Source organism: Pleurodeles waltl, chromosome 4_1, assembly GCF_031143425.1.
Source record: "Pleurodeles waltl isolate 20211129_DDA chromosome 4_1, aPleWal1.hap1.20221129, whole genome shotgun sequence".
NCBI lineage: Eukaryota > Metazoa > Chordata > Amphibia > Caudata > Salamandridae > Pleurodeles > Pleurodeles waltl.
The window spans coordinates 395,946,899-395,971,730 of NC_090442.1; the positions used below are offsets into that span (position 1 = coordinate 395,946,899).

The 24,832-nt window shown below is 44.6% G+C and overlaps 1 protein-coding gene across 3 annotated transcripts in view; it reads right to left on the reverse strand.

Moving 5' to 3' along the window:
* INTS13 (integrator complex subunit 13) overlaps window positions 1-24,832 on the reverse strand; it is a 196,837-nt gene that overhangs the window by 69,087 nt on the left and 102,918 nt on the right. For all 3 annotated transcript variants that reach the window (XM_069228607.1, XM_069228609.1, XM_069228608.1), the window contains 3 exons: window positions 9,002-9,094; window positions 7,735-7,824; window positions 6,140-6,318 (listed from right to left, as the gene is read on the reverse strand). In XM_069228607.1, coding sequence (XP_069084708.1) covers window positions 6,140-6,318; window positions 7,735-7,824; window positions 9,002-9,094 — 362 coding nt within the window. The remainder of the gene's footprint in view (window positions 1-6,139; window positions 6,319-7,734; window positions 7,825-9,001; window positions 9,095-24,832) is intronic.

A 24,832-nucleotide genomic window follows, 5' to 3' on the forward strand; every position in this document is an offset into this window, starting at 1 on the left:
ACATGTAGTCAGAATTGTGGGACTGAATAAAATCCAAAAATTAATGAGCAAGCACATATTCAAGAGAAAGGACAACAATTTATTAGAGGATGTCTCCACTGGCAATTCAAGTGAGTTGTAAATCTGAGAACGCACAGATATGGGACGATCTGGACCAGGGTCTCCAACCTTTTCTGTAGTAAAAACTACTTATGTTCAATAATAGGCATCCAGAGTAACTGACAAGTTTACATTTTTGCTTTGCTCTTTTTATTTTTTGTAGGCTGGGCTGCAAACAGGAGAGCTACTTATGGGAAGCTGGAGAGCCACTAGTTGCTTACGAGCTACTTCTTGGAGACACCTAATCTGGACGGATTGAAAAGCAACATCTGTTGTAGCAAACCTCACTGTTTGAAACCAGAGTCTCTGGTTTAAACTGGGAACATAAATAACCAGAGCATTTCACCCTATAGCTTGGACGATCCTCTCGCATATAATAAATGTGAGGGCCCTCTATTGGCCCCAAATATTGAGAGGTTTTGGTACACGGTGCGGTGCTGCCCTGCAGTTTAAGAAACCAGCCATACAAAAGGGGTGTGGCTAGGCCATGGTGTGTCGCGTCGGACAAAAGGGAAGTGGAGAAATTAAAAAACAAAACTGAAGTCCAGCAACTCCTGCTTGCATTCAGAGGCTACATAGACATTATATTCAAACTAAAACAAATGTAAACAAAACCATAAGCAGATTAATAATGTCCTTCCAAGATGGTACGGCTAGGTTACAAATGGATCCAGGCACCTTCGACCAACAACTAGTGCTGTAAAAGGAAATTAGATGTGCGTCCCAGGAGTAGGACATAGGTTTAATGCACTCCAGCATACACTCGGTTCCACAGAGAGAATTCAAGTGACTACAAAGAGCAATCCCAGAAGGGCCTGACCCTGTGCAGGGAATCAGAAGTTTGTGCAGAAAATTACATGTTTGTGTTGTGTGAAATGTGCCAGCGGATACAAGTCAAACCATGCCCTGTCTTCACACACAGCACATGTACACCCACACTCCAAATACACAATTATAGGAAAAAGGTCATTGTCATAGGACTAAACTGATTTTACATGGAAATTGTTGTTAGACTCCACTTCTACAGCTAAAAAGGTCTTTTCCCCAACTAGAATTTCAGCCGCCACCAATCCTTACTCTTCGGACAGACTGGTGAAGAATTAGAAGTCACACTCTACCCACAGTGGGGCTATGCCATGGATCTGTACAAGTTGAGAAGAGCCTTGTGACAAAGAAGCACATACTGAGTCAAATGGAAAGGGAGGAAATATAGGGACAGCCAGAAAATCAATTGAAAGGCCAGTATTGTGCAACTATCTGCAGCGTGAGAACTTCATGTCCAGGATGCAGTGGTAGGCTAACCAAAGTTAGTACAGCCCACTGCTGTTAAGTTATGGGATACATCCAATTTAACAACGTTATGATTCTAGAATACATGTTAGGTTCTAGACTACTAGAACCAAGTGGAAGAAGGGTCTATTTAGGGGAATTACATTTTTCCTCAGCTCTGTATTTTGTTTCTGATTTGTAGAGCCACTTTATGAGCACGGGGTACTCTAGTAACGTGCACGTAAAGTATGCATCCTGAAAACAAATTTACAAGTTCAGAAGTTGTAGGCCTGTCTCCATGACAAATTAAGTACATACAGGGTACTTCGAAAATGTCCACTCCTCCACCCATTTCCATTGCACTGATGTGATGACCAGGGTATAAATAAGTCCAGGCAAGATGAAATAAGATAGCAATATGCTGCGCCTGATAACTGTATCACTACCTCCGCAGCACAATGCAAACAGGCATCTACAGGCACACTTCAATTATAAAACTATCTCTTACCACCACTGCGTTGTTGTTACACACACACACACACACACACACAAATACTGTTTCTTATCTTAATTACCTATATAAATATCCCTTTTGCATGCCTGTGATAGCCCTCCTGATGCGCACAAGATCTGTACATGTTACAAGGAAGTAGTTCACTTCAAACAAGACTTTATTTGCCGCATGGCCCTGGCCTCTAACACCCTACAATATGCCGCAGTGAAATACATCTGTAGAATGAGATCGTGCACCAAGACCAGAATTTAGATGTAATGATTCACATGAATTCCAAAACATTGCTGGCATAATGACACCGAATCAGGTATTCACTCATGTTTTTTAAACAATCACTTCAGAGACATCTTCACCCTTAAAATATTTGTCTCTCTTTTTGATAGGCTTTTAATGTGAAATGTGGACAAAATAAGTTAATTCACCATTCCTAATAAACATCCCATCTTCCTCGTTAACCAACAAACATTTGTGCTCAATCAACATCTTACCCCTTATCTTAAAACATCCCCAGGCCCCATCTTCATACCTTCATAAAGCACAACATTCCTATACCTTCAATAATATTTTACTCCTATATCTGTACATCATCCTCAACAACCTGCTTTTCTTCGAGCCTCACACACATAACATACCTGTGACCATTTAAAATTATATCCTCTCTGCAACCCACTCCCTGTACTTCAGGGTTGTTTTGGATCAGGGAGGAAAGACAAATTTTGGAATACCCCCTTCCCCAACCCACTTCCACGAAATCCATTAGAAGTGATAATAGACCAGTGAAGAGGTGACCTCTGTGCCCTTGTCCTCTGTACCACTGTAGAAGAAGATCTCAGAAAGTATAATGGCAGGTTAACAGTATCCAGCAGTCTTCTGTGTACATTGCCTATACTAAGCTGAATTGTGAAAATCTCTCCCGCATGCATAGCATGTCATGAAATATTACCTTCATTAACACCCTACTTCCTATGTATGCGCCTCATCCTCAACATCCTGCTTTCCTTCCAGCCCCACAAAATACCTGTGCCCATTCCAAATGATATCCCCTCTGCAACCCACTTTCCTGTACCTCAGGATTGTGTTGGATTAGGGAGGAAGGTAGAATGCTGGAATACCCCCTTCCCCAACCCAAATCCACAAAATTTGTTACAAGTGATAACAGACCGGTGAAGAGGTGACCTATGTGACCCCGTCCTCTATACCACAGTAGATGAATACTTTGCCCATATGAGGGTGAATTGTGAACATCTCTCCCTGTATGCATAGCATGTCCTGAAATAACGGCTGCATGGCTGGAAAAATGCTACCTGATCATCTCCCATCACAGATGGTACTCAATAGTTTTTTTATTTTGTTCCGACATCACTACATCATTGCTACCATTTGTTAGACTATCTGATCTTGGCTGTGTTGTATGTCAGTAATGACTGTCAGACATACCAGGTGGTCAATATGGTTTGTTTGACTAGATAAGGAAACAAATTGGTTACTTACCAGTAGGAGTTTTGCAGCCTGAGGAGTTTTCTAGATTCACACTCTGTGCATTATTTCGCCACGTAGTGGTTAGAATTGTCTTTTTTTTTGTTGCTTTTGTGGGCCTCATCGACCACCATTTGGTGATATGTCTGTCCCCTGTGTGACATCAGATGGTGCCCCGGATGTTCCTGTGTGTTGGACCTGGCCTTTTTTACATGGTCATCCCCAAACTTTTTGCCTCCCTCCTCCTATTTTCTTCTGCACCTTATTGTTGACATAAGGACTCTGGGCACTTTACCACTGCTGATCAGTGCTAAAGTGCATGCGCTTTCCCTTCTAAATTTGGTATGATTGGCCACTACACTGTGGGGGAATTAAAGGTTTTCTGTAGGGAAAGGGGACTACCAGAGATGGGGGATCTTGTGAAAACCCTGTAATATTTTAAAAGGGTCCGAGAGAGAGTATCAGCAGAGAACCAGGGTGGTAGTGAGTTTGAGGAGAACCCTGAGGGGGACCTCAAAATTTGTGAGGACTCTGAGTGGGAGGGTTCCCAGTACACACCACAGGGGGACAGTGACCCCGAAGAGTTTGAACCAGAGGGAGAAAATGGCTCACCAGGAATGCCAGTAGAGAAAGAACCCCATGGATAGGGAATCACTTGCTGGCTCTAGTCCTAGGAGCAGTGTCACCACGCATTCCCTGTTGTCTGAGGAGCTCAGAGATTGGCAGGAAGAGAGGGAGCTGAGGTTGCAGATAGCGCGACTGGCTGTGGAGGAGTGAAGGGCTGAGGTAGAGAAAGCCTTAGTCATGAAGAGGATGGCAGAGTAGGAACAGGCCTTTGCCAGGGAAAGACTCGCCCTTCAGTACAGTCTGACAAGTCTGGACTCACCAGCACTGTTGGTGAAGTCGAGTGGTGGCAGCAATTGTAAATGTAGTGTCAGGGACAATCCCCACATGCTCACAGACTTGGTGCCTGTGTTCAAAAAGGGGGAAGACATATATCAGTGGCTGTGGGATGTGAAGAGGCTCTGGTAGTGTACAGGATCCCTGAGAAGGAATGAGGGACTGCCCTGGGGAGCTATATACCTGTGGAGGGGAGGGATGCCCTACAGGCCCTTGAAGGGAGTGGCAGGCAGGAGAATTCCCACAAGAAGAAGGTGCTGATAAAGAAGTATGGCTTCACCCCTGAAGACTACAGGTTGAGGTTCAGGGACAGCAGGAAGCTGTCCCACCAGTCTCGGGAGGGAGCTTAAGGAGGATTGCTGCATGGCACTGGAAGGCTGGGTGAAGGGTTGCACAGCAAACAATTTTGAAGGGCTGTTCAACCTGAATGTCAGAGAGCACATGTTCTGTTGTTCTTTTTCAAGGTTATGCCAACACCTGTTGGAGTGTAAGTTCTCTGACCCCATGGAACTTGGAAAGGATGCAGACCTGTGGCTGAGTGCCTGAGAATTTGGTAAAACACTCAGGAATGATCCTAAAGGGAGTGGCTCATGCCCCCCCAACCGAGGGCAGGGGAGGTTTAGAGTAGCCCAGGCAAGTCCCCTAGTTAGGCGGGGGGGGCAGATTCAAGATTGTCCTATGTCCATCCCAGCCCTTGGAGAGTACCCCGAGGGAGCCCCAGAGAGGGAAAGGAGTCTGTACCAGGAGACCATCCTCAGAGGGGGATACCCTAGTGTCATGAGAACTTGGAGGTGCGACTGGAACTAGCGTCCAACCAGTTCTGCTGTCTGGCAGTACCACTCTGCAAAGGGGGGGGGGGGGTGCAGAAGCCCAGATTGAGGGATGAGAGGGAGGACTCTCCCCTAACTCCTACCCAAACTAGGAGTGCAGGTCCTAGGTTGGGGAAATCGGCCCAGGGAAACCCCCTTGATCTGGGGGTAGGGACAGCTGTTACCAGCATCCCTACCGTTTGTCTTCGTGGGGTCCCACTGCTGGTGGGAGGGTGCGGAACTCTAGAAAGAAGGGTTTGAGGGAGAACTCTCCCCTAACTCATGTCCAGCTCAAGGATACAGACCCTGAGTTGGGGAACCAGGTCCAGGGAATCCCCCGTGAGCTGGGGGTACAGACAGCTAGCTGTCACCAGTGTCCCTACTGTGCTGTCTTCTAGGTGTACAACTACTAGTGGGAGGGTGCGGAACTGGGAGACCAATTACAGGGTAGCTTCCCTGTAGTAACGGTTCCAATAAGTATAGTAAGGCAATAGACAGTGCAATTCGAACCATTCTTATTAAAAAAGAAAAAAAAAAGTCAGCCCCCCCCCAAAGTCAACAACTAGATAAAACAACAATTTCTGCAAGATTACAGTCAAGAAGCACTAAATTGAGCTGCGCAATTTTATTGTGCAACATAGTAAATGTTCGTCAGTGCCTACTAGAAACTTTGTTTTAGATACACTTTAAAATGAAAAATTCGGGGAACAACCCTAGGACATCAAGTCAGCCTGGTAAATCAAATGTGTTGAAAGTAAACTTCAGTGGCTTACTATGACATTACATTGGTCCTTCATTCTCTCAATAGATACTTGTTTAGAAATGTGTGCAGTTTCTAATCTTAAATCATAAAAGAGATTCAAAATTGTGAAGGCCACCTGAAACAGCAAAATCAATAAGATTAAAACAGCCATGAGATGGGGCACAAGTGAGCATCTCCACGTTCCCACAGTCTTTACAAAGCTGAGGAGCTCATAAGGATAGGGCAGAAAACCTATTATAAAAGTACTCTCCTCCTAATGTAGTACTCATTAAGAATCAAACATTCAAATTCTAAAAGTCTAACTCTTACTGTGATCCTGTAGTCTGTGACTCTCCCTCCACAACCTTCACTGATAGATGGAGGCTCCTCCAGAATGGAACGCGAGGTGCTCAAAACATGCAGGAAAATTTCTCCTCCATGACTACTTAGCATATGACTTATTACTTTGGACCCCGATTTCCGTGGCTGTTCCAATAAAACAGAACGACCTGTTAAAAGTAAAATAATTCATAAGTGGCTTTCTAAAAAGAAAGATACATATGTTTAAAAATTATACACCTTTACAAATTCATTCAGGTGTCATATCACATCCTCAAGAGGTTCAAAAGGTATCCAGTATATATAAGAAATCTTGGTTATTCAGATGTGAGCTTAATCGAGAGTGAGCTGCATACGTCTATTAAACTATGAAAATGGATTGGCTTTGGCACTCAGAGTTTCATAGTAGCATTCAACTCTCAACTGAAAACTCGTGGTGCAGCTTGAGAAACGCAAAGCAATGCACATAGGAGGCGGTAAACACATTAGGAGATAGGATACGTTATATACTATGGCATGTATAATTGATAAAGAGGCGTTGGCAAAGCCAATTGGTATGGTTTGCATTTTAAGTAAACTTTTGTTTTCTTTAAGAGTGCTGCAGTGAAAAATAAACTTGCTATCTTTATGCACAGCATCTCTGAGTTTAACTATTTTGTGTGCAATGATTCAATGTACTTTTGAGATGTAAAGTAGTAATTTATGCATTTTAATGGAAAGGGTAATCATACGACCAATCAACCAATGGCATGAGGTGAGAGGGTAATACTCACGTGGGGCAGAGCAAAAACCCACTATGTTTAATGATTGGTGAAAATAGGTCAACAGAAAGCTGCACTGCTAAGCTAGAATAAAGAGGAGGTGATAAAAGTACACTGGAAAACTATAATGATAATACAGCAAAACAAGCTATAATGAAAGACGGCAATGTGTGGCAACAACCACACATACTCAACTAACCCGCAAGGCACAGCAGCCACAACTTTTTTTTAGCTCCCTGCAAAGCTCTCAAAGTCAGCTGGGTCTGCATTCCTTGTCACTCCTGGGTACGATAGTATGTGCTATATTATTTATGGGTGGAGGGCGAATGGAGGGAGTCTACTGTGGACAGGTTTGTTTCCTCCCCGAACTGGTGGCTACAGTAAACAAATATAACAAACAAAACAGGCATGCAAGCAGAGCTCTATCATTAGAGCTACAACATCTCTGGATATATCCTTAAAAAAGGTGTGTGTACAGGCTACCAGGAAACAGTGAGAGAATATCAGGAAGCCAGATACACTTCAATGCATTATCTATGGGCACCATTCCTCCCAAGCAGGAATTACATTCCTCTATCAACAATTCAAAGCTAAAGAAACTTCACCAGACAAGCTAGAACACTGACAAATTCTCTGCCAGCAGATCTTAAAAAAAAAAAAAAAAAATCACACCACAAGGATACTGACAACTTTGCCAAGCTAAGACTGCTCCATTGAAAGAACAACAAAATAAGAGTCGGGTACAAATGCAACATATCCACTGCTAAACATAACAATGCAACATGGAATTTTAGATGCAAAATATTATATAATTTCTAACTTTACCGTTTAAAAGAAAGTTTGTAAGACAAGATGATGGTCTGCTATTTACATCTACCGGCGAAATTCTGAATGCTCCTGTGCAATAGTGTAATTCTGAAAAACACATGAAAAAAACAAAACGTGCTTTATAGGATAACTTTAGCATCAACAATTCGAACATTGATATGTTTACTTTTCATGTGTTGGTATCGCATTAAACAGGGACAAACACTTTAAAAACATTTATATATGAACAATTTCACCAAGGGTTACTTAGAACGAAGGATAACTGGGTATATGTATTCTAATTGCATAAGCCAGGTACACAGCTGAGCATTGCTCACATGGATATGTGGAGTTGTTTTGTTCGAAACCAATAAAGAAAAGAAGTATCATATATATATATATATATATATATATATAAACACATTTCTGTACTAGATGAATACTTTTGATTCTTCAGGACACAAACATGTAGGGAGTATTCAGAGCAATTTGTTGACTAGGCAAGCAAGCACCAAGTATCTTGTCACTGCCTGACTCCCTCCCCCTACCACAATATCACTGTTTCTTCTTCTTTGATAAAGGATTTCCATCACCAGTGAGTTGGCCCACAATTAATATTTTTTTCTCTACATCAGCTGAACAGGTACGATGGTCAGCAGGATCAGTAACTGGTGTTATTGTTCCTCAGGATCCTCAGCCACATCCAAGCTACCACAAGCAGCCCCAGTCAGTAATCTCCATGCCCTCTCTCACATCAAAAGCTTTCAGCAACGTTTGTGCAGATTGAGCCTGGAGACTGGTAGTTCTCTTAGTACGATGTTGGTCTGGAGTGCCCAGTCAATTCTCCTCAGTGTCCCATCAGGCACATAACCCCTCTTGCTCAGCACCAGAGGGCACAAGCAGGGCAAGCAAGGATAGAACCCTGCCTCTAGGCCTTACCAGGGGCATGAACACAGCCCCATCCAGGAAACGAGTGCTTCACCCAGTAAGCGACCCACCACAAAAAGTGGGACCCCATGCTCAAGCTGATGTCCTTACGCAACTTATAACATCAACCACTTGCTTTTCTTAGCAAGAGGAATCGATCAAAGGTAAGTGGAAGTCGACAATGTTGTCCTTAGAATGCTAGCATAGAATATTTAGAGCAGTCTCTGAATCATTTTGTGATAAAATAAGTACACTTAACAAATGAACAATAAATATAAATCCTACAAAAACTAGTAGAATGCCTTTTCCACAGAATATCAATTACCAAAAGCACACATTATGGCTTCAATCTACTCACCCACGCTATTAGTCCTAGGGGTGCACCATTTCAATGTTACAGTTTCCTTCAATCCACCTTCTCTGCCATTACTGTTTCCAATATGATCCCCAGCTACAAGAAAAAGGGAAACATGCTAACAAAATGAAATACAAACTATGCATTTAAAAATGTAAGGCATATTTGACAAATACACTCAAGCTGCCTGGCAACAAAAAAAACATGTGTAACAATACAACCTTTCATCATTTTCATCAGTAAAAAAAATAATGCTGAAAACCAATAAAAAGATACGACATAAAAAGATAATGCGATTTTCCTGGCAGATTAACATCAGAAAAACAAGTGTCGACAAAACCAAAAGGTCTAGCTTTTGTTATGTACATGGTTCGTTATGGCTGTGCAACTTTATGTGTGTTGCCCCCAGATGAAAGAAAATGCCATAAAATAGAACATATTGGCCTACAAAATGGAAGCTAGGACCAATATCTCTTTGAAGAGCAGATTAAAGCTGTACGCTCAAGCAGGAGTGTTACGATAAGGGGTCAGAAGAGGAAGCTTATGTTTTAAGTGCTGAACTTGAAAGGCATACACCAGCAAGTTATTGCATAGTACACTGTTAATATTTTTATTGCAACTTTAAGAGTCTTTTATGTGTGCGTGACTTTACTTTTAAAACAAACAATTTGTAAATGACATAAACAACATGTTATGATGATAAAGTAAAACAAAAGAACAGACGGGCAATTAGAAAATATTACTGTGATTAGCAGCATACGCTCCCTAAACAAATAATCCACAAAAGAGTAATTAAAATGCTGTCTTATCAGGTAAATGTAAACTTCAAAGGAAACACAGTAGCTCTTATTTACAAGCTACCATCATGTCCCTCCTGCAAACTACTTCATGCCCCATCGTAAAGACTAATGGGAACAACACAAAGGGGACAATGTAACCAAATATAAAATTAAAACATATGAAAGCCAATGACAGAGAGAGACCGACAGAAAGCGCACACACTACATAACGCTTATAGCACCTTTTTTTGTTAATTGGTGAAATGAGATCTTCCAGGCAGTTAAAGCTTTCTGCAGATCGACCTAAACAACAGAAGTGTGATCCTGCAAGGGAGCCGATGGTCAGCCAAATCTAATAGTACTGAAAAACATCCTTCCTTCAGAAGACTCTGCAGACTAGAATAATTTTGCATAGAGGAGGAACAAATGTTCCCTACTTTTATTAGATGCTCTTCTGCTGGAAAAATATGCATTATTCGCCTTCTAAAACATCACCAAACACTAGACTGGGACTGAGGAAACCTTTGATCTCTGCTGCAACTGTAATGTTAGGATGCATGGCTTATCGCTGTCCCTCTGCCAGAATGCTGTCACAAAACTCAAAACGTTGTCTCCAACTGAGTTCATTTCAAGGAAGGGAAGGCAGGTGACTTTTGCTGACTGTAAGTGCTGCCTCATGTGATGCTACACATCAGTGAAGAAAGCACTATGTAATGCAGCACTGTAGGGAGCTGGGTTCTGGTGGCAGTACCCCACCCCCCACCAACTTCTGGCCTGGTTTTCAGATGAAACTTCGACTGAAGTGCACTGGATTTCTGCTAACCAGGCTGTAGGAAGTTGGCTCTGTATATACTATTACAAAGTAAGAAATAGTGAGCACAGAGTCCAAGGGTTCCCTTTAGAGGTAAGATAGCGGCAAAAATAGATAATTCTAATGCTCTATTTTGTGGTAGTGTGGTCGAGCAGTAGGCTTATCAGAGGGTAGTGTTAAGCATTTGTTGTACACACACAGGCAATAAATGAGGAACACACACTCAAAGACAATTCCAGGCCAATAGGTTTTTATATAGAAACATATATTTTCTTAGTTTATTTTGAGAACCACAGGTTCAAGATTCACAAACAATACTTTAAATGAAGGATATTTCACTCAGGTATCTTAGGAACTTTGAATAACAACAATAGTATTTACAGTTTTGGCAAAAATGGCAATAAGCTATTTTAAAAGTGGACACAGTGCAAAAATCAACAGTTCCTGGGGGAGGTAAGTACATTTTAAGTTCACAGGTAAGTAACACACTTACAGGGTTCAAAGTTGGGTCCAAGGTAGTCCACCGTTGGGGGTTCAAGGCAACCCCAAAGTTACCAAACCAGCAGCTCAGGGCTGGTGCAGAGGTCAAAGTGGTGCCCAAAACACCTAGGCTTCAATGGAAATAGGGGTGCCCCGGTTCCAGTCTGCGAGCAGGTAAGTACCCGCGACTTCGGAGGGCAGACCAGGGGGGGGTTTGTAGGGCACCGGGGGGAACAGAAGCAGGCACAGAAAGTACACCCTCAGCAGCACAGGGGCGGCCGGGTGCAGAGTGCAAACAGGCTTGGGGTTTGTAACAGGATTCAATGGGGAGACCCGGGGGTCTCTTCAGCGATGCAGGCAGGCAAGGGGGGGCTCCTCTAGGTAGCCACCACCTGGGCTAGGAAGAGGGGTCGCTCCTGCACTGGAGTTCGGTTCCATAAGGCCCTGGGGGCTGCGGGTGCAGTGTGTTTCCCAGGCGTCGGGTTCTTTGAAGCAGGCAGTCGCAGTCAGGGGGAGCCTCTGGATTCCCTCTGCAGGCGTCGCTGTGGGGGATCAACTCTGGCTACTCACAGGCTCACAGTCGCTGGGGAGTCCTCCCTGTAGAGTTAGTTTTCCGCAGGTTGAGCCGGAGGCGTCGGGTGCAGAGTGGAAAGTCTCACGCTTCCGGCGGGAAACGCGTGGTCTTTAAAAGTTGCTTCTTTGTTGCAAAGTTGCAGTCTTGGTGAACAGGGCCGCTGTCCTTGGGAGCTTCTTGGTCCTTTTAGATGCAGGGTAGTCCTCTGAGGCTTCAGAGGTCGCTGGACCCTGTGGGACGCGTCGCTGTTGCAGTTTTACTCGAAGTGGGGAGACAGGCTGGTAGGGCTGGGGCCAAAGCAGTTGGTGTCTCCGTCTTCTCTGCAGGGCTTCAGGTCAGCAGTCCTTCTTTGTCTTCAGGTTGCAGGAATCTATCTTCCTAGGTTCTGGGGGCCCCTAAATACTCAATTTAGGGGTGTGTTTAGGTCTGGGATGTTAGTAGCCAATGGCTACTGTCGTTGAGGGTGGCTACACCCTCTTTGTGCCTCCTCCCTGAGGGGAGGGGGGCACATCCCTATTCCTATTGGGGGAATCCTCCAAAATCAAGATGGAGGATTTCTAAAGGCAGGGGTCACCTCAGCTCAGGACACCTTAGGGGCTGTCCTGACTGGTGGGTGACTCATCCTTGTTTTTCTCATTATCTCCCCTGGACATGCCGCCAAAAGTGGGGGCTGTGTCCAGGGGGCGGGCATCTCCACTAGTTTGAGTGCCCTGGGGCAATTTAACACGAAGCCTGAGCCTTTGAGGCTCACTGCTAGGTGTTACAGTTCCTGCAGGGGGGAGGTGTGAAGCACCACCACCCAGAGCAGGTTTTTGTTTCTGTCCTCAGAGAGCACAAAGGCCCTCACCACATGGGGTCAGAAACTCGTCTCTCAGCAGCAGCTGGCACAGACCAGTCAGTCCTGCACTGAACAATTGGGTAAAATACAGGTGGCATCTCTAAGATGCAGTCTGTGTGCATTTTTTAATAAATCCAACACTGGCATCAGTGTGGGTTTATTATTCTGAGAAGTTTGATACCAAACTTCCCAGTATTCAGTGTAGCCATTACGGAGCTGTGGAGTTTGTTTTTGACAAACTCCCAGATCATATACTTAATATGGCCACAACTGTACTTACAATGTCTAAGAATAGACTTAGACACTGTAGGGGCATATTACTCATGCAGCTATGCCCTCACCTGTGGTATAGTGCACCCTGCTTTAGGGCTGTAAGGCCTGCTAGAGGGGTGACTTACCTATGCCACAGGCAGTATTTTGTGTGCATGGCATCCTGAGGGGGATGCCATGTCGACTTTGCCTTTATCTCCTCACCAACACACACAATCTGCAATGGCAGTGTGCATGTGTTAGGTGAGGGGTCCCTTACGGTGGCACAACATATGCTGCAGCCCTTAGGGACCTTCCCTGGTCACAGGGCCTTTGGTACCACTCGTACCTTTTACAAGGGACTTATCTGTGTGCCAGGGGTGTGCCAATTGTGGAAACAATGGTACATTTTAGGTGAAAGAACACTGGTGCTGGGGCCTGGTTAGCAGGGTTCCAGCACGATTCTCAGTCAAGTCAGCATCAGTATAAGGCAAAAAGTGGGGGGTAACTGCAACAGGGAGCCATTATCTTACACAGGCCCCCAGTGCCAATGTTCCTTCCCTAAAATAATACACCTGGTCATTTGATCCCCAAGAGACCATACCCTTCAGCCACCTGTAAGTCCATAGTAAATGGTACCCCTGGTAACTAGAGCATGGGTACTGAAGAGGGCCACAGAGCTACAGCACAACTTCAGCCACTCTGAGGGACCCAGCACCAACCTTATGCAGACTGCCATTGCAGGCTGCATGACAAGGTGCTACCAAAATTGAAAACACGGCATGGCACACAGCCTGTGTGCCATGTCCCTTGACAATGTAATATATGTAAGTAACCCCTCTAGCTGGCCTTCCAGCCCTAAAAGGCAGGGTGCATTATATTACATGTGAGGGCACATCTGCACGAGTAGATATGACCCTGCTATATCTTTGTCGATTCTCAGACATAGTAAGCAACCAGGGAAGCCATTTTAAATGCATGATCTGGACACTTGTCACTACAAGCTTCCCAGCTACATGATGGCTGCTCTGGATATAGGGATGTTTGGTATCAAATATCACAGATTAATAAACCCTCACTGATGTCAGAGAGAGATTTATTAATAACTGCACTCAGAGGGCACCTCTAAAACCTACCAGCTACTAGACTCGTTTTTAACCCCCAAGGTAACAGCCAGCGCTCTTGAGGGCCAAAGACAAAAGCCGACACTCGGTGGGGGTGTTAGCACCTCACCCAGGCAGGATGGATATTCCAGGGAAATGAGCTTCTAAGGCTTAGCCGCCTTTGTAATGCAACCGAAGTCTCTCCAGATGGTGGAGATGACCGACCCCCCTGTCCTGACACCACTTTTAGCAGCACAACAGGCGGAAAAATTAGTCAGATTAGGAAGTGCGCCCACTTCAGGCCAGTCCCACCGCTACGGTGGACGAGCTGAAGTGGACACTTCTTTTTTTAATTTCTCTATCTTGTTTGGAAGAAATTAGGCCACTAGGGTTAGGGTTATGGCCACTTCCCAGCGGAAGTGGTCATAAGAACGGTGTAGTCACCCTAAAGGAGGTCAGCCACTGGCTACCACCTGGCACTCCCCATAACACCCCTAAATTGAGTATTTAGGCGGCACCCCTGAACCTTAGAACTCAAATCCTGACTACCTACGAAGAAAAATACAGAGGAATCGCACCTGCAGAAGAAGAAAAGAGGAAGCAGCTGACTTGGTACCAGCCTCACCGGCCTGCCTGCTGACCTCAACGGACTCTGCCCAAGAAGATGACACATCCTCCAGCTGAGCCTCCAAGAAACCGAGGAGGACTACCTGCCTTCCGCAAAGACTCAGGGCCTCATTATGAGGTTGGCGGGCCCAGCCCCGTGGAGAAGAGACTGCCATGGCGCTAGCGGTCTCCCCTCCAGCAAGGTTTCCACTGGGCTGACTGGCAGAAAGCTCAGAAATCTGCTGCTCAGCCCAGTGGAAACTGTGCTGTGGCATTGGCCTCGGCTCTTTATAGAGCCGAGGCCAATGCTGTAACCGAGGGTGCTGGGGAGGGGGGGCCCCTGCACTGCCCTTGACATGGCCCCCAGCTCGTCCTTTCTGCCAGCCTTTTCATTGCGGGGATCCCACCATGAAAATGCTGGAGGAATCAGGACTCGTGATCAGCATGGCAGCGCTAAACTCAGCACCGCGGTGGCTGACCATGACTCCGACCGCCGCCACCCTGTGAGGAACCATGTTACCCGCGGTGGTCCCCTGGGGCCTGACTGCCAGGGTGGTAATGTGGCTGTCTGGCCGCCTCCACGAGTCTGGCGGTCTTTCGTAATGAGGCCCTCAGACTCCCGTGAGCAGTGGTCTGCTCTGTAAAAAATCCAAGAAAGGACTCTGAAGCCTCATGAACAGCAAAAACCCGACACCTGAAGTGACCTCTGCACTCGATGTCCACGACCCGAGGTGAAGCCAACCAACGGTGCCAGCAAGGTTCCCCAGCTGTCCAGAGTCCGAATTAACCCCCTCTTGGACTCAACCAGGTTGTCTGCAGCCTCTCCACGCAGGCCCCCTCTCCCGCGGCCTTGTGGTGAGAGAAAACCCGACACCTGCAGCAACTACTGCACCTGTCGCCCACAAACCAATCTGAGGTGGGTCACTGGTGCCAAAAATGTCTCCCAGTTCCCTTGAGCTCGAGTCCACCCTGGTTCCACCCCTGCTGGACTCCCCATCGACGCCTGCAGGCTCAACACAAAGGATGCTCTGCCCGCGTGTGCTCCCAGATGGAGAAATCTGATGCCTAATGACACACCTGCATCTGTCGGCCCTGGACCCTGGTTTAAAGGACTAAAGGTGCAACTATGTCCTGAGCACCCCAAGTCTACAATCTATCTGTTAGTCCCCGATTGGCTTCCTAGCCAGAGCCTGCAGCCTGTCTTCATGAGGACCAATTCCCATAGAAAACCACTGAGCACCCGATGCCTAGCTGCACCCTGCACTTGGCCGCCTCAGTGCTGCCCTGAGTGACCTGCTGGTTGGTTCTGATCAGTGCCTCGTATTTACCTTAACTCTCTGAGATTGGCCTCGTAAGGAGTTATCCCTGTTTTTGCTGAACATTTTTTTTCTCCATAGGTTAACAATGAAGAACTCTGAAATTGCCAGTGTTGATTTTTGAAACTAAAAAGTATTTATGTTGAAACTGTACTTACATTCTAACAAAGATCTTGGGTTTAAAGTATATATAAACAAAAGTATTATTTTTCTAAATTGGTCTTAGATTTATTCTTTGAGTGTGTGTCTCATTTATTGCCTCTGTGAGTACAACAAATGCTTAGCACTATCCTCTGATAAGCCTAACTGTTCACCCACACTACCACATAATAAAGCATTAGTCCTTTCTACTTTTGCCTCTGCAAACCAACTGGGGATCCACTGGACTCTCTGCACGGTGTACTTTTTTTTTGGTGCACCATATAGAGCGCCAGCTTCCTACATGCACCAGCAAAAAACGATATTTCTCATTAGTCCTTGAGCTCTAACATTGTTTGACGATGATGGCAGCTATTTTGGATAATCAGGTATGACTTTAGTCGTGTTGTGTCTCATAGCATCCTTGCTGGGCAATCATGCTACAATGCTGCTGAACCCAGGACTTTACAAACTGGGTTCATTATTTGTTCTTGCAAATTTGCTGGAGAACACTTCACGGTTATCAAAAAATATACTGAATGCCAATTAGTGCTTGCCAACAATAATTTGAACTGTATTGAACATTTGACTTAGTGTAGTTAAGCACTTATAAAATTGCTTGCGTTTCATCTTTGTGCTTTTCCATGAAAGAACAAGAATAATCTTGCATAAAGTCAAAGATTACTAACAAGATATATATATGATTATCAGTTAAAGTATAAGTGTATTGAGCAAGTGATACGTGCACTGCTAATTACAGGGATTACAAAATATGAACAGCACATTTATTTTCAGTTATGCAAGAGACATGACACAACAAAGGCCTATTAGCATCAGTGATTGTATATTAATGAAGCTAAGGTAAAAACCTTGTCAAGAGAGGAGGACAGTTGGTAAGCTGTAGTTCTACTGAATTCTTGTTATGCTTTGGTTTCAGAAGCATCAGATTTATGCCAGAAAATAGGCAGTTGGTGACAAAGATATATCCTTTTCACTGGTAAGAGTAGAAGCAGGGGTTTAATAGCAAGGTAATAAAAGATTCTCTCATTACCTTTAGATACTGTATTTACTGACAGAAGTCAGTGCCCAGCAGAGTGTCAAAACAGAGTGGCGATATCTAATGATTCTGTATTCTCTCTTATCGAATTCCCCTTTTCCTGTGCCTACTACTGACCAATATATTCTTAGCGAATGGGGTTAGAAGTGGATGCGGCAAGGGGAGGATCAGAAAAATTGCTCCCGCTGGATCAAGAGTACACGATTAGTGGTTTCTGACAGACAGACATTGCACAAAAATCTACAGGGGAATTCCTTTCCCACCAGTGCCATATGTACATTGCATTATTGTGTAATTTTAAAAGTGACGTCTGGATCATTCTTCTCCCTCAGGTGATGCATTGTCCCACCACTGTACAAAGAACATGTGGACGTAAACTTCAACAGAGAAGGAACACCTACCTTCAGTTCCCACAAACAATGTTACAGTGCTTAATCTCCAGGTACTAGACTCATACCATGGTGCCTAATGGTCAATGTTATCATAGGATGAAACACTGAAATGTTCTTTACAGCCTTTGTTTACTGCTAAGCAGTTGATACGGCAGAGGTATTAGACAAAGAAATAAGTATTACATTAAATACAGCTCTACCATCTACACTAGTGTTAAGTGGTGTTGGAATCAAGTTGGAAAGTGGACCAACTATCCCCCAGAACAGTCCAAACCCCGTAAACAAAACTAGCCAAACTAGAATATGGATACCCATCAAGCTTAAGGAGACTTAAGGATCCCAAAGACAAGTACACAAAATTGCTAATGAACATCGTGTAGTTGGAGGTTTTGGTACTTGAGACAGCTACCAGAAGTGGAGATACTGGTCATCCTAGTCAAATGTTATTGCAGAAGGGCTAAGTGCTAAAGCACAGCAAAGTATCTCAGAAGTACTGAGCTTCAAGTGGCCATATCTTATACCTGGTCAGTCTAGTTCAAGGTTTTCAGTTGGTGAGACACCCACAAGACCGGGATGAATAAGTATGCAGATTTAGGGTCAGTGGCCAACTGAGAAGTAATCACACTACTTCTGGCAAAGCGTTGCTAACTGCTCCAACAATTGTGGATTGTAGCCAAACTTGACTTTAAACACATATTTGCTGAACAAGTAAAAATCAGAAAAGGTCAATGGTTCCAGAATCAGGACAGATTACAGTCAACAGGACACAACCCCCAAGACCTGGGGTAACAGAAGGAAATAACTTATTGTCCCTCTGGTTCTGTACTTGGGGCACCTAAGGGAACTGGGAAAATTATTGATACTGCCAGCTTAGTACAATAAGAGTACTGAAAGGCCTATATGTGACATATTAACAATCCTTCATGACCTAATTCAACCGACCTACGAGAAAGAAAATTGTGCTATGACCGAGCTTGCACTAATCACGTAGAATCCATGTCATTCCAGGATTAGAGAAAAAAATCAAAATCAAAAGGTGCAGGCATCTTGATTGTTTAGGTTTCATTAAAGATACAAGGTCTTTGGACCAGTACTCCGTTCCTTTATCTTTCATCATAGAGCTGCCCATCAGTGTAGCTGAGAAAACCTGTGTTACACTGGTAGAGTATTGAGGACTTCTGCCCAGGCTAGGAACAAGTCTGGGTAATGATCCTGACAGTATTGAAGTAGTTAGCATCCTATGAGGAGAGAGCCCTGCCTACACGCGGAGAAGATGTCCATCTTTTGAGACTGAACTCCGCTGACAAAGGATTACAGGAAGCTGTCTCTAGAGTATACCAGGTAAATTGTTTGCCCCCTACCTGCTGTTCAGGACATCATCTATAATCAACATCTTCTGCAACTAGCCAGTGAGGCCCGGGAGAAGAGTAGCTAGTTGTAACAGTTTGCTCATTGAAGCCTTTTGTGCCGATGTTGCCACCAGAGGTATCAAGGATTAACTCACCTTCATCCCTTGGCTTGGGGATTTTGTGTGACAGGTGGAGGAGATTGCGCTGTGGCAGGAATCATTAATCACTTTTCTCTAGGACAAGCTGTTCTGGAGATATTTATGTGTGAAAGCAGAAGCTGCATTGTTTCCTGATGTGCGTTTTCTGGCAGTGGCAGTTCTTGTCCATGACCTGGCAACTCTGGGCACCCCTGCCACTGCAACCTGTAGGTTTTGCGTTACAGGCTCTTGAACATTTTGCACTAATCTAGTGCGATTCCAGTGTACTGGAACCAGAACCAGCTGAGGCTTGCAATGGACTAGCCAGTAGCTAGATTTCAGTAGACTTTATCCATACATTATTCACTCAAAGATGTCCCGACCCCTCAGAAGAGACAGTTATGCTTATTATTGTCTATTAAGCAACTGAACTGATTGTCTAAACCTACATCGCTAACTTAAATTGACTTTCCCTGTCTCATTAAGAGACTCAAATGTTAAAGGTATGTGATCTTTTAGTTTTGAGTCCAATTGTACTGTGGTCCCAGGACACCAGCACTAAACGCTTGCAACTGTTACAACTTAAGCCCAGTAAAATATGCCTACTCCAAGACCCCACGAACGGGGTCGCACATATGTTGTCTTTGCACTAGATACTACTACGAGCTCACTGAACAGCTGTGTATCTCCACTTTAGGTATCAACTTTCTGGGAGTAGCAAAGTCAAACTGTTAAGACTTACTTTTGAAGGGTCTTGAGAGTGTAGGTATGGGACTGTAAGCAAGCACAGCATCTGGGTTTCCCTGTTCTCACTAACATATTTCAATTCATGATTCAGTTTTCAGTTACTGTTGCAGTTCACTGGACTATATTCTTGCCACTTGTTAGGACCGACAAGCACTGCCTGTATCAGGTAGCCATCACCAGTAAGAAAACAGCAGTCATATATCAAACGATGAGCAGCAGTGTAATAGAGGTAGACATTTGCACACAGGAAGCAATCTGATACAGGTGGGAGCTGTGGGAGGAGGAAAACTATATGAGGGGGAAACACTTTACATCAACAAATGCTCAATAAAGATGAATGATGCCACAGTAAACAAAAGGTCCAAACATGGACACTGGATTGCTGAAGAAAGGGATACACAGTAATGATGTGACAACACATATCCTTGACACACGCACTCTGGCTTCATATGGACACTGAGTTCCCTGCCCTCAAGAACAACATCCGCAGGCACCACCAGCTCATTTGGACCACCAAGAGATCCTCCTACAAGGGGCACATCGACAACAACGCACACGACAGCAAAGAGCTCTTCAACATCGTGAAGGAACTTGCCAACCCCAGATCCTGCTCCAACGACACCCCACCTTCGCAAGACCTCTGCAACTCCCTCTCCACCTTCTTCCACTGCAAGATCACAGACATCCTCGACAGCTTCAATACCTCAACCCCCACGACAGCCGCTGTCACCCAAACTCCGACTCACTGGACCCCAGCCACACCAACCTCCTGCTCTCCTGGACCCACGTCAACGACGATGATACCATCAAAACCATGAACACCATTCACTCCGGCTCACCATCCAACCCCTGCCCACATCATGTCTTCAACAAAGTAAGCTCCATCAATGCCCCCCAACTCCGAATGATCGTCAACAGCTCCTTCGAGGCCGCTACCTTCCCAGAAACCCAAGGCAGACCCGAGAGATCTCAAGAACTACCAGCCCATCTCCCTGCTCCCTTTCCCGGCAAAGGTCATCGAAAAGATCGTCAACAGTCAACTGACCCCCTTCTTTGAAGACAACAACACTCTGGACCAGGCTCAATCCGGCTTCTGCAGCAACCACAGCACCGAGACCACCCTCATCGCCGCCACTGACGACATCAGGACCATGCTAGGCAGAGGCGAAACTGCGGCCCTCATCCTCCTAGACCTCTCAGCCGCCTTCGACACCGTCTGCCACCACACCCTATGCACAAGCCTCCACGACACAGGGATCCGCTACAAAGCCCTGGACTGTATTACATCCTTCCTCACCAGCAGAACCCAGAGAGTCCACCTCACTCCCTTCCGATCTGAAGCCACCGAGACCATCTGTGGCGTTCCCCAAGGATCCTCCCTCAGACCGACCCTTTTCAACACTACAGGGCACCGCTTGCTAACATTGTCTCATACGCCGATGACAACCTCCACAACGAAATGAAGGCCATCGCCGACTGGATGGAGAGCAACTGCCTGAAACTGAACTCTGACAAGACGAAGATCCTCATCCTCGGCTCCACCCCCTCTGCCTTGGGACGACTCCTGGTGGCCGGCCACCCTAGGAACTGCACCGACGCCCCCAACCACGCACGTAACCTGGGATTCAACCTGGACTCATCGCTCTCCATGACCCGTAAGTCAACGCCGTCTCATCATCCTGCTTCAACACCCTCCGCATGCTCTGCAAGATCTTCAGGTGGATCCCCACCGAAAACCAGAAGGACAGTCACCCAAGCCCTGGTCAGCAGCAGACTGGACTACGGGAACCACGGCCAAACTCCAGAAAAGACTGCAACGTATACAGAACGCCTCCGCACGCCTCATCCTCGACATCCCATGCCGCAGTCACATCTCGGCCCACCTGGGAGACCTACACTGGCTCCCCGTCAACAAGAGGATCACCTTCAAGCTCCTCACCCACTGCCACAAAGCACTCCACAACGCCAGTACAGCTTACCTCAACAAACGACTCACCTTCTACACCCCCAAGAGACAACTCCGCTCCACCAACCACGCCCTCGCCAGCGTTCCACACATCCACAGGACTACAGCCAGCGGCAGATCAGTCTCCCACCTCGCCGCCAAGACCTAGAACACCCTCCCCATCCACCTACGGCAGACCCAGGACCTGCTGACCTTCAGGAGACGCCTCTATCAGATCTGGCTGTTCGAGCAGTAGCAACCCCCCCCCCTTCAGACCCTCGCGGGTGAGTAGCGCGCTCTACAAATGATTGATTGATTGAGTTCTGAGGTCAGTCTCACAAAGTAGCGGTGGTGGTTGATGCAAACAGTCAATAGTGCATCAGCAACATCTATAGTGAGTACAGAATTCCTGGCTTAACGTCCGGTCCTTCTATACTTCTGCCTGCAATGCTCTGAATGCCTACAATTGGGATCTGGGCGTACCTTCTTGAGATGCAGCATCTGCAAAGTCTTTACCCTCAAGCTCCCAAACGCTCACCTTAAACCCTTGGGGTATAGTTGTGACGAGAGCAAGAGACATGAATACTACCTCTGGTCCTGGCCTTTTCCCACAAAGGTGAGCACAACTTCTTGAGTAAAAGGTGAAAGCTAAACAAGTTAAAATAAAATAAAAAAAGGTCAGCTTCTATCCAGTAAAAGGCAGAGCTATAGAGTTTTTTATATAATATCTACTTCTGCAGGGGACTAAATGTATCAGAAATCTACTTGTCCTGAAAAAATGTTTTTTAGATATTCCTTATTTCTGAGCTTTGATAATAGCTCTGATAATAGCCTCTTTGATAACAGCAGGGATCATATCGTTCAGATGTTGGATTTAAGCAAGGAAACAACTAGTCCACCTTTCTGATTTTGTATCAGGCCCCAAATAATCGAGGACTTTATGTCAAATATTTAAATTTTCACACACTCTGCATATGCAGAGGCTCTGATTAGGCTAGTTTAGAAGAATTCCGAAAAAGCCAGCACTTTAATTTTGCAAAAGTTCTGAATACTGGCAAGCTGAGGATACAGAATGGCTCTAATGATTTCATTGCTCTCTTTCTTACTATACTTTCTGAGCAAGTAGCTTGTGAAATGCTCCAAAAATTTAACTCAGTTTCACAAAATGAGCTGAAAGGCCTACTTTCACCTTACTCATGAATTGGAAACTATCCCTCGAATAACTCCAATCCATTCACTTCCAGTAATTTCAATGATTCACTTGGTATATTTTTCTTGCCTTGTAAGGCATACATTCATACATTAATTTTATCACAGTCATGCTGTCCAATGATCTCCTTTTCAGTCCTGTATTATCATTACAATTTTAGAGATCCTCCTTTTTCACAACTTAAGCATCCAGGCAGGTCTCTACATAAATAACTTTTTACGGTCACTCTCAAACATATATTTATATTCAAATCCTAGACACGGCTCAGAACATATTTACACAGTAGCTCTGAAATCAATCATCAGCTAGCTCCATCATGCATGATTATCTAAAACAATTTGTCCCCAAGTGCCCCTGAAAGAATCTAGAAAAAAAAAAGAATCAAGGGATGTGATTTTAGAGCAAGGGTTGCCATAAAAATATTATGCAACTCTTCACATTTATTAGGGCCCAGGACGCCCAATAATTGTTATATTTGATCACTGACAATGGGATTAAACTGGCTAAACCTGTGACAGATTGTGAAAAAACTCGTGACCACTGTAGCACTGAATAAACACTAAATGCCAGTTTTGTCCTTTTGCAAGTTCATGGGGTAAAGCAATACATAATTCCTGCTATGTTAAGGTGACCACGAAAATTACATTTATTTGTGAAGATCCTTTCTTATGTCTCTAAAAAGACATACTTCCTTTCTCTGAGCCAACTAACGTATTAGTACTGATTATTTGGGGTGACCACTTAAATTATGCAGAAAGCAGTGATGGCTGAACACGCTAAACAAGTAGGCATTTTTTACCATTTTGTCTATTTGTAGCAGGATGAGGAAAAATTATTTCAGCTTTCAAGCACGACCAACTAGAATGGAGAAGCTTGGAGAAATATTTAAAAATATTGACCCCCATGATACACAGATTTATGGCCATATTTTAAGTAAGAGGGAAAGGTGAAGCGATAAAAATCACCTGCAGTAAATCCATAATAGCACCATGTGGTTTTAACCCCAGCATTTCAGAGTTTCTAAACTCAGCATGAGGGACAATATGAGTAACCTGTGTTACCACACCAAAATTCTGGACATTTTTTCCTCAAACCATTTTTCCCTGTGCACTCTTCAAGATGTACCAGCTAGCAAGTGTGCACTGAAGAAAAACGAAAACAAAATGCAACTTGCCATTCATTACCGCACATCTCATTATATTAGGATGTAGGCACAAACAATATTTGTACCTGATCCCGGTCAGCAGGGAGGAGGGTCCGACTGTAAAGAACCAATGGTAATAAAGCTGAGTTGCAGTTGACTAAGCCCGGAGATATGTATGCCATCAGTCTGATGCCAACAAAATAGTAGTTGTCAAAACAGATCACTTTGAAAGCACAAATGTAAACTAAGGTGCCGATTCTGTGCTTTGAATAATTGTATTTTTTAAAGGTTTTGCAACAACCAAATAAGAAAGTGCGATATTGATCCTCCATATTATTTTTATAATTTGTGCACGAGTATTCACAGTCCCTTAAAATGTCCAGAAAAGTAGGTCAAATGTCTCACATTTTCAAGCTACACAAAAAAATGATGCAGAAGGGTGTTATCAGACCTGGTTAAAATAATTGCTGGGTCCATAAATCTCCACCGCAGAATTTTATAACACATTAAGCCTGCAGACTTAGGCATTAGATTCATTGAGTTACACATGTTAAGACAAACATTTTTCATCCTTGGACACCTGATCGGAGGCCCCTTCTGCATTAAACCTGGCAGTTTCAATTAAGACATCTAGACATACCCAATGTGTCTTAATCCTGTGTCCTGTTACTGTTTCAGCTTTCTAAAAGAGCTCTTTCTCCTTGGATACTCGGAATAAAGAGGGATGTTGGATGACCTAAAGCATAAAAGCCACCGTACATGTTCAGCCAAGACAATTAAATCACTTAACATCTTATGCATTCAAATATTTCTTATGCATTCATGTTTCTGCAAAACATGATGCAGAAATTGGGATTTTCTTCCCTGTATGCTAATAAAACAAAACATTGTAAGCGTGTTTATTACCACATAACTATCTGAGAAACTCGTACATAGCATTACTTTCAGCTCATGGATAC